Source organism: Lutjanus erythropterus, chromosome 17, assembly GCF_056507025.1.
Source record: "Lutjanus erythropterus isolate fLutEry1 chromosome 17, fLutEry1.hap2, whole genome shotgun sequence".
Taxonomy (NCBI): Eukaryota; Metazoa; Chordata; class Actinopteri; order Lutjaniformes; family Lutjanidae; genus Lutjanus; species Lutjanus erythropterus.
The window spans coordinates 5,001-22,500 of record NC_139333.1 but is presented as its reverse complement, the minus strand read 5'-3'; the positions used below and the strand labels follow the sequence as shown (position 1 = coordinate 22,500).

The 17,500-nt window shown below is 43.9% G+C and overlaps 1 protein-coding gene across 1 annotated transcript in view; it reads right to left on the bottom strand.

The window, feature by feature from the left end:
• tcerg1l (transcription elongation regulator 1 like) overlaps positions 1-16,301 on the bottom strand; it is a 46,038-nt gene extending 29,737 nt beyond the window's left edge. The window contains exons 1-4 of the mRNA XM_084741179.1: positions 16,095-16,301; positions 8,909-8,995; positions 8,661-8,805; positions 2,139-2,285 (exon numbers count right to left, since the gene is read on the bottom strand). Coding sequence (XP_084597305.1) covers positions 2,139-2,285; positions 8,661-8,805; positions 8,909-8,995; positions 16,095-16,295 — 580 coding nt within the window. The 5' untranslated portion in view covers positions 16,296-16,301. The remainder of the gene's footprint in view (positions 1-2,138; positions 2,286-8,660; positions 8,806-8,908; positions 8,996-16,094) is intronic.
• Between the last annotated feature and the right edge of the window lie 1,199 nt (positions 16,302-17,500).

The window sequence follows — 17,500 nt, the reverse complement described above, 5'->3', positions numbered from 1 at the left end:
GATGATGCAGAATGAAGTTTTAATGGTCTCACTTTCTATTTTCAACACCGCAGGATGTTCATTAAGTAAATTATTATTATTTTGATCCATTTAAAGGAAAATAAACCAACAAACGTGTGATTTAGGGGCAGAGCTACCGTCTGATCGAGTCTGGTTGAGTTTGTCCAGTGCAACAATCCAACGATCCTCACATCAAACTGATCAAATATGAATCAATACTCTGTTACTGCCTTGATCCAACATCAGCTGATATTCTGTTAGTACACTGGTGTTTTCACTTCCTGCTGAACAGACAAGTGTAAATCTCAACTCAAACTTTATTTATAAAGCACATTTCATACACAAGGCAACACAATGTGTTTTACGTTAAGCAAAAAATAATAATCAAGCCAGTGCAAAATAAGAATGTGCATCAATAAATACCAACGGAAAAAGTTCAAAAATGTACAAAACAACAAGAATATAAAAGACACATTCACACACACGCAGGATGAACTATAGGCTGTTTTGAAAAGTAAGGTGTTTAATCTGGTTTTAAAAGTGAAGGAGCCGCGGGGGGGGGGCGGGGGGGGGGGGGGGGTCAGCATGTCTTTAATATACTGAGGTGCAAAGCCCTTCAAGACTTTATATACCAATTACAGAATTTTGAAGTTGACTGTGAGCCAGTGGAGAAATTTAACAACAGGTGTAATGTGTTCGTACTTTTCCGTTCAGGTGATCACGGATCAGCTGTAGCTGCTGCAGGGATGATTTTGGGAGGCCAGTGAAAAGACCGTCGCAGTCATCTCATCTACTAGTTATGAAGGCATGAATCAATTTTTCAGAGTCTGATTTAGACAGAAAGTTCCTTAGTTTTGAGATATTTTTAAGGTGATAGAAAGCTGATCTGGTCTCTGACCACACCCAGACTTCTAGCCTGACCTTTGCTTTCCAGGGACAGAGAGCTGAGACGGGCTGCAATTTTCTGTCAGTGAGTCTTTGCACCAAACATAAGTATTTCTGTTTTGTCGTTGTTTAGTTGTAAAAAGTTCTTGGACATCCATAGATTAATAAAAGCAATGAAATGGATCAAGATTATCAGGGGATAGGAATAAATACAGCTGTGATTCATCTCATAATTATGATAGTTTATACCTGTGCAAGCAGGAGCATATAGATATTGAACAGTAACGGTCCAAGAATTGAACCTTGGGGTTCTTCACACATAACGCCCACTTTTTTGGTCACAAAGTCACCAATTGACACAAAAAACTGCCTGTCTTGTAAACCAGTTCAGAACCAGGCCAGATAGTCCCACCCAGTTTTTCAATCTGTCGACCATGCTCTGGCTGCAAAAACACAAGACGGCCATAATATCAAACTTGAGGGTTCAAACCAGTAGTCCACAATCCAGTGGGGGGAAACTCTGCCCACTAATGTGCTGTCTTTGAGGACAGCATGAAGACATTTGGGTCCCTGGCTCAGGTGAAAGTCAGGATCACCTGACTCACCTTTTAGAAACAGCTCAAACAGTGAGTCATGATTTCATTGTAGTTTCTGAGCATGCTCAGTTGATTGAAGTTGTGCAGAGGTGAGCATCTTTCTCAGTGGGCCTATCTTTGATCAATCAGCTGTGTTATTGAACCTTATCAGGTGATCATGTGATCACTTATGCAGGTTCCTTCATTAGATTGAACCAGTAAAATCAGCTGAAGCAGTGATAGCAGGTTGGTAGTTCACATCTGCAGGCTGTCTGAACATGCTGAGCTCTTCATCCTCGTCTTCATGTTTTAATTATAAACATGTCGTGTCTGCGTCGTCCCTCTCAGCACAGCTTGGTTTAAAGCTGCAGCAGATTAAGGGACAATTTGTATTATTTGCAGTATGAGGTTCTTCTCCACAGTCTGTGTTTTACCTTCAGTAGATGGAGCTCAACTTGCCCCCAGTTTGGAGAAGCAGCAGGAGAAGCTAAGCTAACGTCCTGCTGTGGACACGGTGAGCAGCAACACTTACTTTAGACTCCAGATTAGGTGTATGCTATATTTAGAATATTTTCACCCTTTCTGTCAGACAGATTTTTCTGACATAAGACAAATATGACTCTCTGCAAACAAACCAAACTCTTTGTATCATTGATGAGGAGCGAAAACCAGACTCACCTGTTGGAGGAGGAGCAGCGTGGTGAGGCAGGTGGAGAGGAGCCACAGAGATGAGATGCAGTGGGAGAGAAGAGGAGGATGAAGAGGAGGAGGTGAAGTCTTCTGTCTCTGTGTCTCTGCTCTTTGTTGTGTCTCTTCTAAGATGAGCTGGACAAAGAGATATGTTGTTATTTCACTCTGTAGCAAAACCTGCTGCTTCCTCCTGGACTGTCAATAAAGTTTTGACCAAACACCAAAACTGTGGCCAGGAAACTGAAATGAAATAAAGTTTGTTTGCAGTGAAGAAGTTGAACAGATCAGAGATCAAGTGTTACTCTGCTTCACTCGTTTCATATTTTTAAATGTTTTATTTTATGTTTGAATGCAAATCTGTGTGATGAGTGTGTGTGTGTGTGCAGATCAGTGTGTGTGTGTGTGCAGATCAGTGTGTGTGTGTGTGCAGATCAGTGTGTGTGTGTGTGCAGATCAGTGTGTGTGTGTGTGCAGATCAGTGTGTGTGTGTGTGCAGATCAGTGTGTGTGTGTGTGCAGATCAGTGTGTGTGTGTGTGCAGATCAGTGTGTGTGTGTGTGCAGATCAGTGTGTGTGTGTGTGCAGATCAGTGTGTGTGTGTGCAGATCAGTGTGTGTGTGTGTGCAGATCAGTGTGTGTGTGTGTGCAGATCAGTGTGTGTGTGTGCAGATCAGTCCGCCTCCACACATTTGTGCTCCTTTCATGAAATACTGACCTAAATCTGTTGACAGCAGAAACAACAGAACGTCTGTGGTTGATGCTCTGCTGGTGTCGACAAAAGCTCATCCAGTCATCAAAGATTTTTCATTTTAATTATGTGTACTTCATAATTACTATTTATTGTAATTAAAAGTACCGTGACCAGTCTTAGGGAGTAACAGATACAACACAGTACATGTACCAGGAGTACATAATGAGGAAACCAAACAAAGGTAACTGTATTCCATTACTGTTACAAAAAAGTAAGATGTCATCAGAAGCACAAGAACAATATACAACCATGTGCAGTGAACAAACGTCACAACACTTCACAAGTCTGGACACAATCTGAGAGAAACCTGCTCATCTGTTATTTCCACGTCTAATTTACAGAAACATTTATGGGTCAGATGCTAAGATTAGCTACACAGACCAAATGCTAACATTAGCTACAGTTAATACCATGTGTCAATGTGACCACATGTTATTAACTGGTGTCAATGATGTATTTTAGTTCCAGTTTAGTTTAAGAGTGAAACCTTCTTGGGTAAGTTCTGGAAAAGATCATCATTTCTGGATAAAAGAGACCCTTTCAAGACATCACTAAGACTTTCTGGCAATCAAAAGGATGCACTGTGCAATGAGTACTAGCCAATCACAGCAAAGTATTACTAGCCAATCACAGCAAAGTATTACTAGCTAATCACAGCAAAGTATTACTAGCCAATCACAGCAAAGTATTACTAGCCAATCACAGCAAAGTATTACTAGCCAATCACAGCAAAGTATTACTAGCCAATCACAGCAAAGTATTACTAGCTAATCACAGCAAAGTAGTTTGGGACGAGGTAGAACAATAACAGTCACTACTGTTTGCTGGCTGACATGAAAATGAGTGAACGGGGCTTTAATTGGTCAGGTTAGAGGTTTTCTTCTGATTGGATGTCTGTAGAAATATTGTGACTGTTCAGAGTGTTCACACACACACACACACACACACACACACACAGTGTAATAAAAGCAGGCTGTCAGTCAGAGCGCTCAGCTGCTAAACGCCCACACACGTGTTTATGTGCTTCCTCGACTGCTGCCAAGAACATCACTACAGCTTTAACACACACACACACACACACACACACACACACACACACACACACACACACACACACACACACACACACACAGAGTGTATTCAGTATTCAGATGTTGTTAGTAAAACACACTGAAATGTGAGGAAGTGAAGCTGTTAGTGTGGACACTTGGCAGGTACGAACATTTCAATGTTTATTAATTATCATTTTCAAATAATACATATATGTACATATATGTACAGTATATGTACATATATGTACATATACTGTACATATATGTATATACTGTACATACACAACTCTGGAAAAAATAAAGAGACCACTGCAAAACTATCAGTTTCTCTTGTTTTACTATTTATAGCTGTGTTTGAGTAAAATGAGCATTTTTATTGTATTCTATTAACGACTGACAACATTTCTCCCAAATTTGAAATCAAAATATTGTCATTTAGAACATTTATTTGCAGATAATAATAATAATAATAATAATCAAACTAGGCCTGTGTGGTACACTGGTTTGTACTGAAAACTGGTCTTTATTTTTGTTATGAATTTTTCATATACCATCATAGCGGTGAATAGCCGGCGGAAGTGTTTCAGCGGGGACCTATTTCACTGCTGCACACCAACACGACAGGCGTGCTTGTTCGAGTGTGCGCACTAGAGATGTTCCTGGCAACTAATTTCCCCGTTGATTAGACGCAAAATTTGATATAGACTAGTCTAACACAAAGAAATCAATATTTGGTGGAATAACCCCGATTTTTAATCACAGCTTTCATGCCATGTTCTTCACCAGCTGTTGGGTGACTTCATGCGTCTCTTAGCACAAAAGCAGCTCAGCTTAGTTTGATGGCTTGTGACCATCCATCTTCCTCTTCATCACATTCCAGAGGTTTTCAATGGGGTTCAAGTCTGGAGATTTTGCAGACAAGGTCTTGATCTGGTGGTCCTTCATTCACACCTTGATTGACTTGGCTGTGTGGAACATTGTCGGAGCAGAAGGAAGCAACTTTTCTTCCAGGATAACTTTGTACCTGGCTTGATTCATACGTCCCTTTTGCAGGTCACTTGATATCATCCTTCAGTTGTTGAGTGACCTGTGAATGAGTTGGTGGTCGTCCCGGTCAGTGGAAAGTTGCCAGTCTGTAATGTTGTTGTCCCCAATGTCTGATGCTTGGCCTTGTTCTTATGAACCGCCATCTTTGAAATTTGAAGGATGGAAGCGACCTGATGTTCACTGTATCCCAGTAAAGCTACAATTGAAGCCGTCTTTTCCTCACTCAAAACTTTTCTTTTCAACTCTTTTGGCATGTCCTGCAAGAGGACAGCGAGGACACAGCAGCGGTTTTTATACTCTTCCTTGTTAATTAAGATTTGGTTCAGGTGGTCACCTATTCAGTACCTGGTAGAGGTTGGTAGAGGGAGACACCTGGATCTTCTCTACATGGACGTCTAATAGTCCTTTTTGTCACCTGATGTCTCACCTGCATGTCCAGTCTGTCCAGTCTGACTGTGTCCATTTGTTCAGTCTCATGTCTCATTGAGACAAACGTGACTCAGTGACTCTGCTTGAATATAACACAGATTATTTGTGGATGTATTTAAAATCCCAGATTAAAGACATTTAGACATTTCATTTGTGCTACATTCAGTTCCTTCGTCTGGTTATGTAACCGTACATTCAAGCTTCATTTGAGAAACATCTTTTTTATAGCAGTGTCATTGTTGGAAGCATCACAAGCGTCTCTTTTATTTTGTTGTGCTCTTTGTGATTTTCAGTCAAACTTTAACAGAATAGAATTTCACATGTAAACCATTTCCATCTAACTGTGGTGAAAATGTGAAACAAATCGATCCTGACAAACTGTAAACTGAAGAGAAACTGACTTTCTGCCAGAAAACATCTACAACACGAACACACACCCACGTTCACCAAAATAAAAGCACATTTAATCCGTGTTTGTTGGATCCCAGAAGCCTCTGACTGCATCTGAACGTCGTCTCAAAGAAATGTACAGAGACGCTGCAGGGGAAAGACACACGAGTCAAAAACACGAGTCAAACACACACGAGTCAAACACACACACGAGTCAAAGACACGAGTCAAAGACACGAGTCAAACACACACGAGTCAAACACACACGAGTCAAAAACACGAGTCAAACACACACGAGTCAAACACACACGAGTCAAACACACACACGAGTCAAAGACACGAGTCAAACACACACGAGTCAAACACACACGAGTCAAACACACACACGAGTCAAAGACACGAGTCAAAGACACGAGTCAAACACACACGAGTCAAACACACACGAGTCAAAGACACAAGTCAAACACACACGAGTCAAAGACACGAGTCAAACACAAACACGAGTCAAACACACACGAGTCAAACACACACGAGTCAAACACACACACGAGTCAAAGACACGAGTCAAAGACGCACACAAGTCAAACACACACGAGTCAAACACACACACAAGTCAAAGACACGAGTCAAAGACACGAGTCAAAGACACACACAAGTCAAACACACACGAGTGAAAGACACAGACGAGTCAAAGACACAAGTCAAACACACACGAGTCAAAGACACGAGTCAAACACAAACACGAGTCAAACACACACGAGTCAAACACACACACGAGTCAAACACACACGAGTCAAACACACACACGAGTCAAAGACACGAGTCAAAGACACGAGTCAAAGACACACACAAGTCAAACACACACGAGTCAAACACACACACACGAGTCAAACACACATGAGTCAAAAACACACAGGAGTCAAACACACACGAGTCAGACACACACGAGTCAAACACACACACAAGTCAAACACACAAGTCAAACATACACGAGTCAAACACACACACGAGTCAAACACACACACGAGTCAAACACGCACGAGTCAAACACACACACGAGTCAAACACACACGAGTCAAACACACACGAGTCAAACACACACGAGTCAAACACATGAGTCAAACACACAAACGACTCAAACACACACGAGTCAAACACACGAGTCAAACACACACACGAGTCAAATACACACACAAGTCAAACATACACGAGTCAAACACACACGAGTCAAACACACACACGAGTCAAACACACGAGTCAAACACACACGAGTCAAACACACGAGTCAAACACACACGAGTCAAACACATGAGTCAAACACACACACGAGTCAAACAAACACGAGTCAAACACATGAGTCAAACACACACAAGTCAAACACACGAGTCAAACACACACGAGTCAAACACACACGAGTCAAACACACACACGAGTCAAACACACACGAGTCAAACACACACACGAGTCAAACACACGAGTCAAACACACACGAGTCAAACACACACGAGTCAAACACACACGAGTGAAATACATCTGTGAGGGCAAACATGTTGAAAAACTGAAACTTCTGTTTGAACTGTAGAAACATTTACGCAGGATTCCATAAACAAGACTGACAAACAGGCCAGTCTAATCTAGTCTAGTCTAGTCTAGTCTAGTCTGGTTTAGTTCAGTCCAGTCTAGTCTGGTCTAGTGTGGCCTAGTACAGTCTGGTCTGGTCTAATCTAGTCTAGTTTGGTTTGGTTTAATACAATCTGGTCTAATTCAGTCTGATCTACTCTAGTCTAAACTGGTCTAGTGCAGTGTGATCTGGTCTAGTCTAGTCTAAACTGGTCTAGTGCAGTGTGATCTGGTCTAGTCTAGTCTAAACTGGTCTAGTCCAGTTTGATCTGGTACAATACAGCACTCTGCCCCTCCCTCTGCTGCTGCAGTCTGTGTGACATCACACTGCAGGGAGTCTCCTGGTCAGTGCACATGTTTACTTATTAGGGCTGTAACTAAGGATTATTTTCATTGTCAATTAATCTGTTAGATTATTTTCTTGATTAATTGATTAATTAATCTGGTCACAATCTTGTCAATTGAAAAATAGGAGCCAATGTGAAGAAGAAAGAGAAGGCAGTGGATGAGTTAAGCTGGTGTGTGTGTGTGTGCAGTAACAGACCAGAGGTGTGTGTGTGTGTGCAGTAACAGACCAGAGGTGTGTGTGTGTGTGCAGTAACAGACCAGAGGCGTGTGTGTGTGTGCAGTAACAGACCAGAGGTGTGTGTGTGTGTGCAGTAACAGACCAGAGGTGTGTGTGTGTGGAACAGAGAAAAAGGAAAAAGTGGAAAGCAAAGTAAACCCATTGAAGTTGAAACACTAAAGTGTAAAAATAAAAATGGTTGAACAAGAAAAAACCTATTAGAGATCAGAAAATGTCATCCACCAACATCACCTGGTCCAGTCTGGTCCAGTCTGGTCCAGACTGGTCCAGTCTGGTCCAGACTGGTCCAGTCTGGACCAGTCTTTTTGGAAACGTTTTCTGTGACTATAGATCTGTTAGCGCCCCCTACAGGCCGCAGACTTCTGTGGTTCAGAAAATGTAGTGCCAAAATCAGGCTTGGGGAGTAACAGATTACATGTAATGGAATTATAAAAGCAAGAAAACCGCATTCCATAACACTTACAGATAAAAATTTGTAATCAGATTACAGATATACTCAGTAGAAATGCGGATTATTAGTAGGATTACAGTTTGCAACTAAATAATGATATCTTAACATGCACAATGCACAAACGTAACCCTACTAACACTAACCTGCCTTTGGCTCCACCCAAACTGTGTCACATGACCTCTTACCTGAGAACTGAGGGGGTGACAGCAGCAGGCGAGTCTGGGAGGCGTGTCTTCCTGTCCTCTGGATGATCTGATTGGTCAGGAGGAGGGGTTTGTCTCTCCCCTGGAACATGCCCACTTCCTCTGGCGAGATCCAGCTATCAGCTCGCTGCAAACACATAAACATGTTAGCATCATGTCTGTGTGTGTGTGTGTGTGTGTGTGTGTGTGTGTGTGTGTGTGTGTGTGTGTGTGTGTGTGTGTGTGTGTACCTTTGGCAGAGAATGAGGAAGATGAAGAGGTGAAGAACGATAGAATGGAGGTAGGACAGGAATGACTTCAACAGCTGGACGTTCCCACTGAAACAACAAGGACAAGAACGTTATCTGATCATTTCTGAATCAGAAGGATCACATAAAGAACCAGCAGAACCACACTGGAACCAGTAGAAGCACAAAGAGAACCAATGGGACCACATAAAGAACCACTAGAAGCACATAAGAACCAGGGGAAGCACCAATAAAACAAGTAAAAGCACAAAAAGAACCAGTAGAGCCACATCAGAAACAGGATGACCACATAAGAGCCAACAGAGCCACATCAAGAACCAGCAGAACCACATAACAACTGGAAGAACCCAATAAAAAGCAGTAGAACATCATGAAGCAATACAACTAATAACTAAAGTTTAATTAACTATCAATTTACTTTTTATACATGATGATTATTAGACGGTGTTACACGTTCTTATCATGTTCTAAATATTACGTCTGTGTTGTTCATGTTGTTCTTCGCTGAATGTCACTTTTAACTGTTGCTGTAATCAGTTTCTCTTGCAGGTTCTGTCACCTGTTTTATTTAATCTGAATACTTTTTCATGGTTCTGATTATAAAAAAGAACCCCAGGTTTAGACAAGGAACAGTTCGGTTCTACGAGGGTTAAGATCTGAAAAATAAATGCTGAGCACGTGGCAGTAGGCGATGTTTCCATATCCAGCAGCAGGGCAGAGTAAAGGTGACTATAGATCAGCATGTGTGGTGATCATTCAACACTCCCTCAGCCAATCAATAGCCAATCAATAGCCCTGAAACAGCTGATTGAATCATATCAAATATGATAATAAGGTAACTGTGTGTTTCCCAACAGCTGCTAAAACTTCTGAGACACAGAATAAATCAGATATGTCAGAAAATGAGGAAGAAATAGGAGAACGTGACTCAACATAACTTCAATAGTTTTGCAGAGTGGTGCACAAAAAAGAACCTACTGCTCAACGTCACCAAACTGAGGAGACAAAGACACACAGAACCTGTCTGAGACAGAACCTGTCATGGACGTCACACAGAACCTGTCATGGACGTCACACAGAACCTGTCATGGACGTCACACAGAACCTGTCATGGACGTCACAGAGAACCTGTCATGGACGTCACACAGAACCTGTCATGGACGTCACAGAGAACCTGTCATGGACGTCACACAGAACCTGTCATGGACGTCACACAGAACCTGTCTGAGACAGAACCTGTCATGGACGTCACACAGAACCTGTCATGGACGTCACACAGAACCTGTCTGAGACAGAACCTGTCATGGACGTCACACAGAACCTGTCATGGACGTCACAGAGAACCTGTCTGAGACAGAACCTGTCATGGACGTCACACAGAACCTGTCTGAGACAGAACCTGTCATGGACGTCACACAGAACCTGTCATGGACGTCACAGAGAACCTGTCTGAGACAGAACCTGTCATGGACGTCACACAGAACCTGTCTGAGACAGAACCTGTCATGGACGTCACAGAGAACCTGTCATGGACGTCACACAAAACCTGTCTGAGACAGAACCTGTCATGGACGTCACACAGAACCTGTCATGGACGTCACACAGAACCTGTCATGGACGTCACAGAGAACCTGTCATGGACGTCACACAGAACCTGTCATGGACGTCACACAGAACCTGTCATGGACGTCACAGAGAACCTGTCATGGACGTCACACAGAACCTGTCTGAGACAGAACCTGTCATGGACGTCACACAGAACCTGTCATGGACGTCACACAGAACCTGTCATGGACGTCACACAGAACCTGTCATGGACGTCACACAGAACCTGTCTGAGACAGAACCTGTCATGGACGTCACACAGAACCTGTCATGGACGTCACAGAGAACCTGTCTGAGACAGAACCTGTCATGGACGTCACACAGAACCTGTCATGGACGTCACAGAGAACCTGTCATGGACGTCACACAGAACCTGTCATGGACGTCACACAGAACCTGTCTGAGACAGAACCTGTCATGGACGTCACACAGAACCTGTCATGGACGTCACAGAGAACCTGTCTGAGACAGAACCTGTCATGGACGTCACACAGAACCTGTCTGAGACAGAACCTGTCATGGACGTCACACAGAACCTGTCATGGACGTCACACAGAACCTGTCTGAGACAGAACCTGTCATGGATGTCACACAGAACCTGTCTGAGACAGAACCTGTCATGGACGTCACACAGAACCTGTCTGAGACAGAACCTGTCATGGACGTCACACAGAACCTGTCATGGACGTCACACAGAACCTGTCTGAGACAGAACCTGTCATGGACGTCACACAGAACCTGTCATGGACGTCACACAGAACCTGTCATGGACGTCACACAGAACCTGTCTGAGACAGAACCTGTCATGGACGTCACACAGAACCTGTCTGAGACAGAACCTGTCATGGACGTCACACAGAACCTGTCATGGACGTCACACAGAACCTGTCATGGACGTCACACAGAACCTGTCTGAGACAGAACCTGTCTGAGACAGAACCTGTCATGGACGTCACACAGAACCTGTCTGAGACAGAACCTGTCTGAGACAGAACCTGTCATGGACGTCACAGAGAACCTGTCTGAGACAGAACCTGTCTGAGACAGAACCTGTCATGGACGTCACAGAGAACCTGTCTGAGACAGAACCTGGCATGGACGTCACACAGAACCTGTCTGAGACAGAACCTGTCTGAGACAGAACCTGGCATGGACGTCACACAGAACCTGTCATGGACGTCACAGAGAACCTGTCATGGACGTCACACAGAACCTGTCTGAGACAGAACCTGTCATGGACGTCACACAGAACCTGTCATGGACGTCACACAGAACCTGTCATGGACGTCACAGAGAACCTGTCATGGACGTCACACAGAACCTGTCATGGACGTCACACAGAACCTGTCTGAGACAGAACCTGTCATGGACGTCACACAGAACCTGTCATGGACGTCACAGAGAACCTGTCTGAGACAGAACCTGTCATGGACGTCACACAGAACCTGTCATGGACGTCACACAGAACCTGTCTGAGACAGAACCTGTCATGGACGTCACACAGAACCTGTCATGGACGTCACACAGAACCTGTCTGAGACAGAACCTGTCATGGACGTCACAGAGAACCTGTCATGGACGTCACACAGAACCTGTCTGAGACAGAACCTGTCATGGACGTCACACAGAACCTGTCTGAGACAGAACCTGTCATGGACGTCACACAGAACCTGTCATGGACGTCACACAGAACCTGTCTGAGACAGAACCTGTCATGGACGTCACAGAGAACCTGTCATGGACATCACACAGAACCTGTCATGGACGTCACAGAGAACCTGTCATGGACGTCACACAGAACCTGTCATGGATGTCACACAGAACCTGTCTGAGACAGAACCTGTCATGGACGTCACACAGAACCTGTCATGGACGTCACAGAGAACCTGTCTGAGACAGAACCTGTCATGGACGTCACACAGAACCTGTCATGGACGTCACAGAGAACCTGTCTGAGACAGAACCTGTCATGGACGTCACACAGAACCTGTCATGGACGTCACACAGAACCGGTCTGAGACAGAACCTGTCATGGACGTCACACAGAACCTGTCTGAGACAGAACCTGTCATGGACGTCACACAGAACCTGTCATGGACGTCACACAGAACCTGTCTGAGACAGAACCTGTCATGGACGTCACACAGAACCTGTCATGGACGTCACACAGAACCTGTCTGAGACAGAACCTGTCATGGACGTCACAGAGAACCTGTCATGGACGTCACAGAGAACCTGTCTGAGACAGAACCTGTCATGGACGTCACACAGAACCTGTCATGGACGTCACACAGAACCGGTCTGAGACAGAACCTGTCATGGACGTCACAGAGAACCTGTCATGGACGTCACACAGAACCTGTCATGGATGTCACACAGAACCTGTCTGAGACAGAACCTGTCATGGACGTCACACAGAACCTGTCATGGACGTCACAGAGAACCTGTCTGAGACAGAACCTGTCATGGACGTCACACAGAACCTGTCATGGACGTCACAGAGAACCTGTCTGAGACAGAACCTGTCATGGACGTCACACAGAACCTGTCTGAGACAGAACCTGTCATGGACGTCACACAGAACCTGTCATGGACGTCACACAGAACCGGTCTGAGACAGAACCTGTCATGGACGTCACACAGAACCTGTCTGAGACAGAACCTGTCATGGACGTCACACAGAACCTGTCATGGACGTCACACAGAACCTGTCTGAGACAGAACCTGTCATGGACGTCACACAGAACCTGTCATGGACGTCACACAGAACCTGTCTGAGACAGAACCTGTCATGGACGTCACACAGAACCTGTCTGAGACAGAACCTGTCATGGACGTCACACAGAACCTGTCATGGACGTCACACAGAACCTGTCTGAGACAGAACCTGTCATGGACGTCACACAGAACCTGTCATGGACGTCACAGAGAACCTGTCTGAGACAGAACCTGTCTGAGACAGAACCTGGCATGGACGTCACACAGAACCTGTCTGAGACAGAACCTGTCATGGACGTCACACAGAACCTGTCATGGACGTCACACAGAACCTGTCTGAGACAGAACCTGTCATGGACGTCACAGAGAACCTGTCATGGACATCACACAGAACCTGTCATGGACGTCACAGAGAACCTGTCATGGACGTCACACAGAACCTGTCATGGATGTCACACAGAACCTGTCTGAGACAGAACCTGTCATGGACGTCACACAGAACCTGTCATGGACGTCACAGAGAACCTGTCTGAGACAGAACCTGTCATGGACGTCACACAGAACCTGTCATGGACGTCACAGAGAACCTGTCTGAGACAGAACCTGTCATGGACGTCACACAGAACCTGTCTGAGACAGAACCTGTCATGGACGTCACACAGAACCTGTCATGGACGTCACACAGAACCGGTCTGAGACAGAACCTGTCATGGACGTCACACAGAACCTGTCTGAGACAGAACCTGTCATGGACGTCACACAGAACCTGTCATGGACGTCACACAGAACCTGTCTGAGACAGAACCTGTCATGGACGTCACACAGAACCTGTCATGGACGTCACAGAGAACCTGTCTGAGACAGAACCTGTCATGGACGTCACACAGAACCTGTCATGGACGTCACACAGAACCTGTCTGAGACAGAACCTGTCATGGACGTCACAGAGAACCTGTCATGGACGTCACAGAGAACCTGTCTGAGACAGAACCTGTCTGAGACAGAACCTGGCATGGACGTCACACATCTCTATCTGGTAAAGAACTAATTAATTAGTTTGTTATTTAATACTTTTTCCACAGTCAAGATCTCATTTTACAACTTTTTGTAAATGATAAATAAAAGTACTTGTATGATCTCACACTACTTCATGACATCATCAGACATCTTGTTTCACAGTGAGAGATCCTGGTGGTTGAATTTACATGTTGTACATTTAAACTGATATGATGCTGCATTCATTTGTCTTTCTGTAGTTCAAAGTAATAGATATCAGTCAACCTACTCCTTGTAAAATATACTTCACTAAAAGTATAAAGTACTACGTGACTGCATTTTAGAAATGATTTTTCCCAAATAATGTGCAAATATCTGTTAAAGAAATATCTGTTTCCATCACATCATCTGTGCTTTTCCAAATAACATATTTAGATTCAGGTTCATCCCCCAGACAAAGAGACAGACAGGCAGACAAAGAGACAGACAGGCAGACAAAGAGACAGACAGGCAGACGAAGAGACAGACAGGCAGACGAAGAGACAGACAGGCAGACGAAGAGACAGACAGGCAGACGAAGAGACAGACAGGCAGACGAAGAGACAGACAGGCAGACAGACAGCAACTGTAAAGAAAGACAAAGCTTCTCTCTGAACATCATCTTCATATTTAAAAATACTTCTTTGATGATGTGAAAGAGCTGTCAGAGTTCAATTATTAGAATAAAAACATTCATCAGAGTCTGAAAATATAAAAACGCTTCACGTTTCTCAGCAGAGTCTTTCAAACCAAACACAATGAATATTCAGAAAGATGTGCAGTCGAGGTTCCAGGTCAGTTTGTCAACTGGTTTTCTTTATTAAACACAAACAGTGTGATGAGACTGTCTGCTGATAAAATGTTAAACTCTGTTACTGAAAGAGTTCAAGACAAGCTGCATGGGATAATTAACACGCCACCAATAATTAACAGACAATTATTCACTTTGCCCTCAGGGATCATTAAAGTTTCATCTTATCTCCAGACTGCAGTCGAGGCTAAACTCACTTAAAGACACTTTAGATCAGACTGAAGGAGCAGAGGAGCTCTGACTCACTGAGTTAAACCAGTTTAACCCTGTCAGCACCACATTTTATCATATAAAACCAGAGAGCGAGCTCCGTGTCAGAACACGTATTTCACTGTCGAAGGTTCACAAACACTGACTGAGCGTTAAAAGAAAAGCTGATGTATCACAGTAGTAAAAAAAATCAATCCTGTCAATGAGCTTCAACTGTTTCAACACATTTTTTAACTAGTGATCAATCAGGCAATAATTTTTAACTACTCATTTAGTTGTTTGGTCCATAAAATGTTGATCAGTGTTTCTCAAAGTGTGTATTTACAAACAATACAGTTTATCAGTTTGAACATTAAATATATTGAATATAGGATGTGAAAATCACTGCATTCTGTTTGTACTTATACTTTAAACAGCCTCATAGTATCACATGATCTGATGAAGATTTAAATAAACAACCTGTTAAAATTTTATCCATTTTCATAAATACACATACATAAATTTACAGTATCACCAAATCATGTCATGATTTACTGGTGACAGTGGGAACCACTGAGCATTGTGGGTAATGTAGTCCTGATCTGTTTTTCTTTGACTACAATATTTATAAATGTATATTAAATAATGCCACTGACAAAGAAAACACTAGTTTTCATGGACTGAACTTCAATCAACTCAATTTCAATTTAATATTTCACTTCTTACAACGAGGAAATCATTCTGTGGCTCTTCAACAGCTGATCGTTCAAGCTGTCAGTGTGTGTGTGTGTGTGTGTGTGTGTGTGCTACCTGTATCAGGTGTGTGTGCTCAGGTATCCACACAGCTGGGGGGTAGAACACCAGAGGGGGCGTGGCCTGGTATGTTGCTGCTGACCAGCTAGCCAACCACAGCCAATGGGGGATGGGGTCACTGCTGACAGACAGCCAGGGTGTTGTGGTGGTTACCATGCCAACCGGTTGACCTTTAAACCTTGAGACTGGCAGCATCATGATGACATCACCACCTGACAGGAGGACAGACCAAAAAAAGGGACAAAGTATAATTCTGAACTGATCAGACTGGTAAATTGATCAGATGATTGATCAGATTGTAATGTGATGAATTCAGAAAGTTTACAGTTTACGTCAGGTCAAATACCCAGCGTGCACTGCTCTGTAAAACCTCGTGACAAACAAAGAAGGACATCAAACAAAACGGCAGAGAAATAAAAATCCAGCGTTTAGAAATTGAAGAAACAACACAAACACTGCAGAGGTGAGATTTGAGTCAAAGTGTCAGAAAACACCAAGAAAATCAAAAGAGATTTTTATTTTCCTGTTTTCTCCGTTTGAACTCTGGAAGTAAAACATCACAACTACAGCAGCACAGTATTAATACTTCATCAGTACCTCATCAATACTTTATTCCTACATCATCAATACTGAATCAAAACTACAACACTGCCACATAACTGCTGCATCAATAACTAATTAATACAAAATCAATACATTATAAAAGCTGCATCGCTACTGACACCTCCTGTATTAATAATAAATAGATACCAAAAAACACATCAATACTTCATCAATACTTAATATTTACAGACTGCTGCTGCTGAAGAAGAAGAAGATGAAGAAGAATGTTTTCTAAAGACTTGGTCTCTAAGTTCTCTGAAACATTTAAAGTGGAACATTTGAGAGAACCAACAGAACGTCATGAACTTCATGGACAAACTGGGACTAGGCACAGAACACCACTCCGGTTCAGATCGGGGGGGCCGTTCCTCCCAGTCACGCCCCTCCAGGTAACACTGTCGCCAACGTGGGCGTTGAAGTCCCCCAGCAGAACGGCGGCGTCCCGGTCGGAGCACCTTCCAGAACCCCTCCCACGATCTCAAGGAAAGCCGGGTTCTCTGCACTGCTGTTCGGCCCACAGGCTGAAACAACAGTGAGGCACCGATCCCCGACCCGAAGGCGCAGGGCGACCACCGTCTCGTTCACCGGGGAGAACAACACATGTCGGCTGAGCTGGGGGGCTATAAGCAAACCCACGCCAGCCCGCCGTCTGTCGCCGCGGGCAACTCCAGAGCAGAAGAGAGTCCAGCCTCTCTCAAAGAGTTGGGTTCCAGAGACCCGACAGTCCATGGAGGTGAGCCCGACTATCTCTAGCCGGTACCGCTCAACCCCCCGCACTAGCTCAGGTTCCTTTCCCCCGA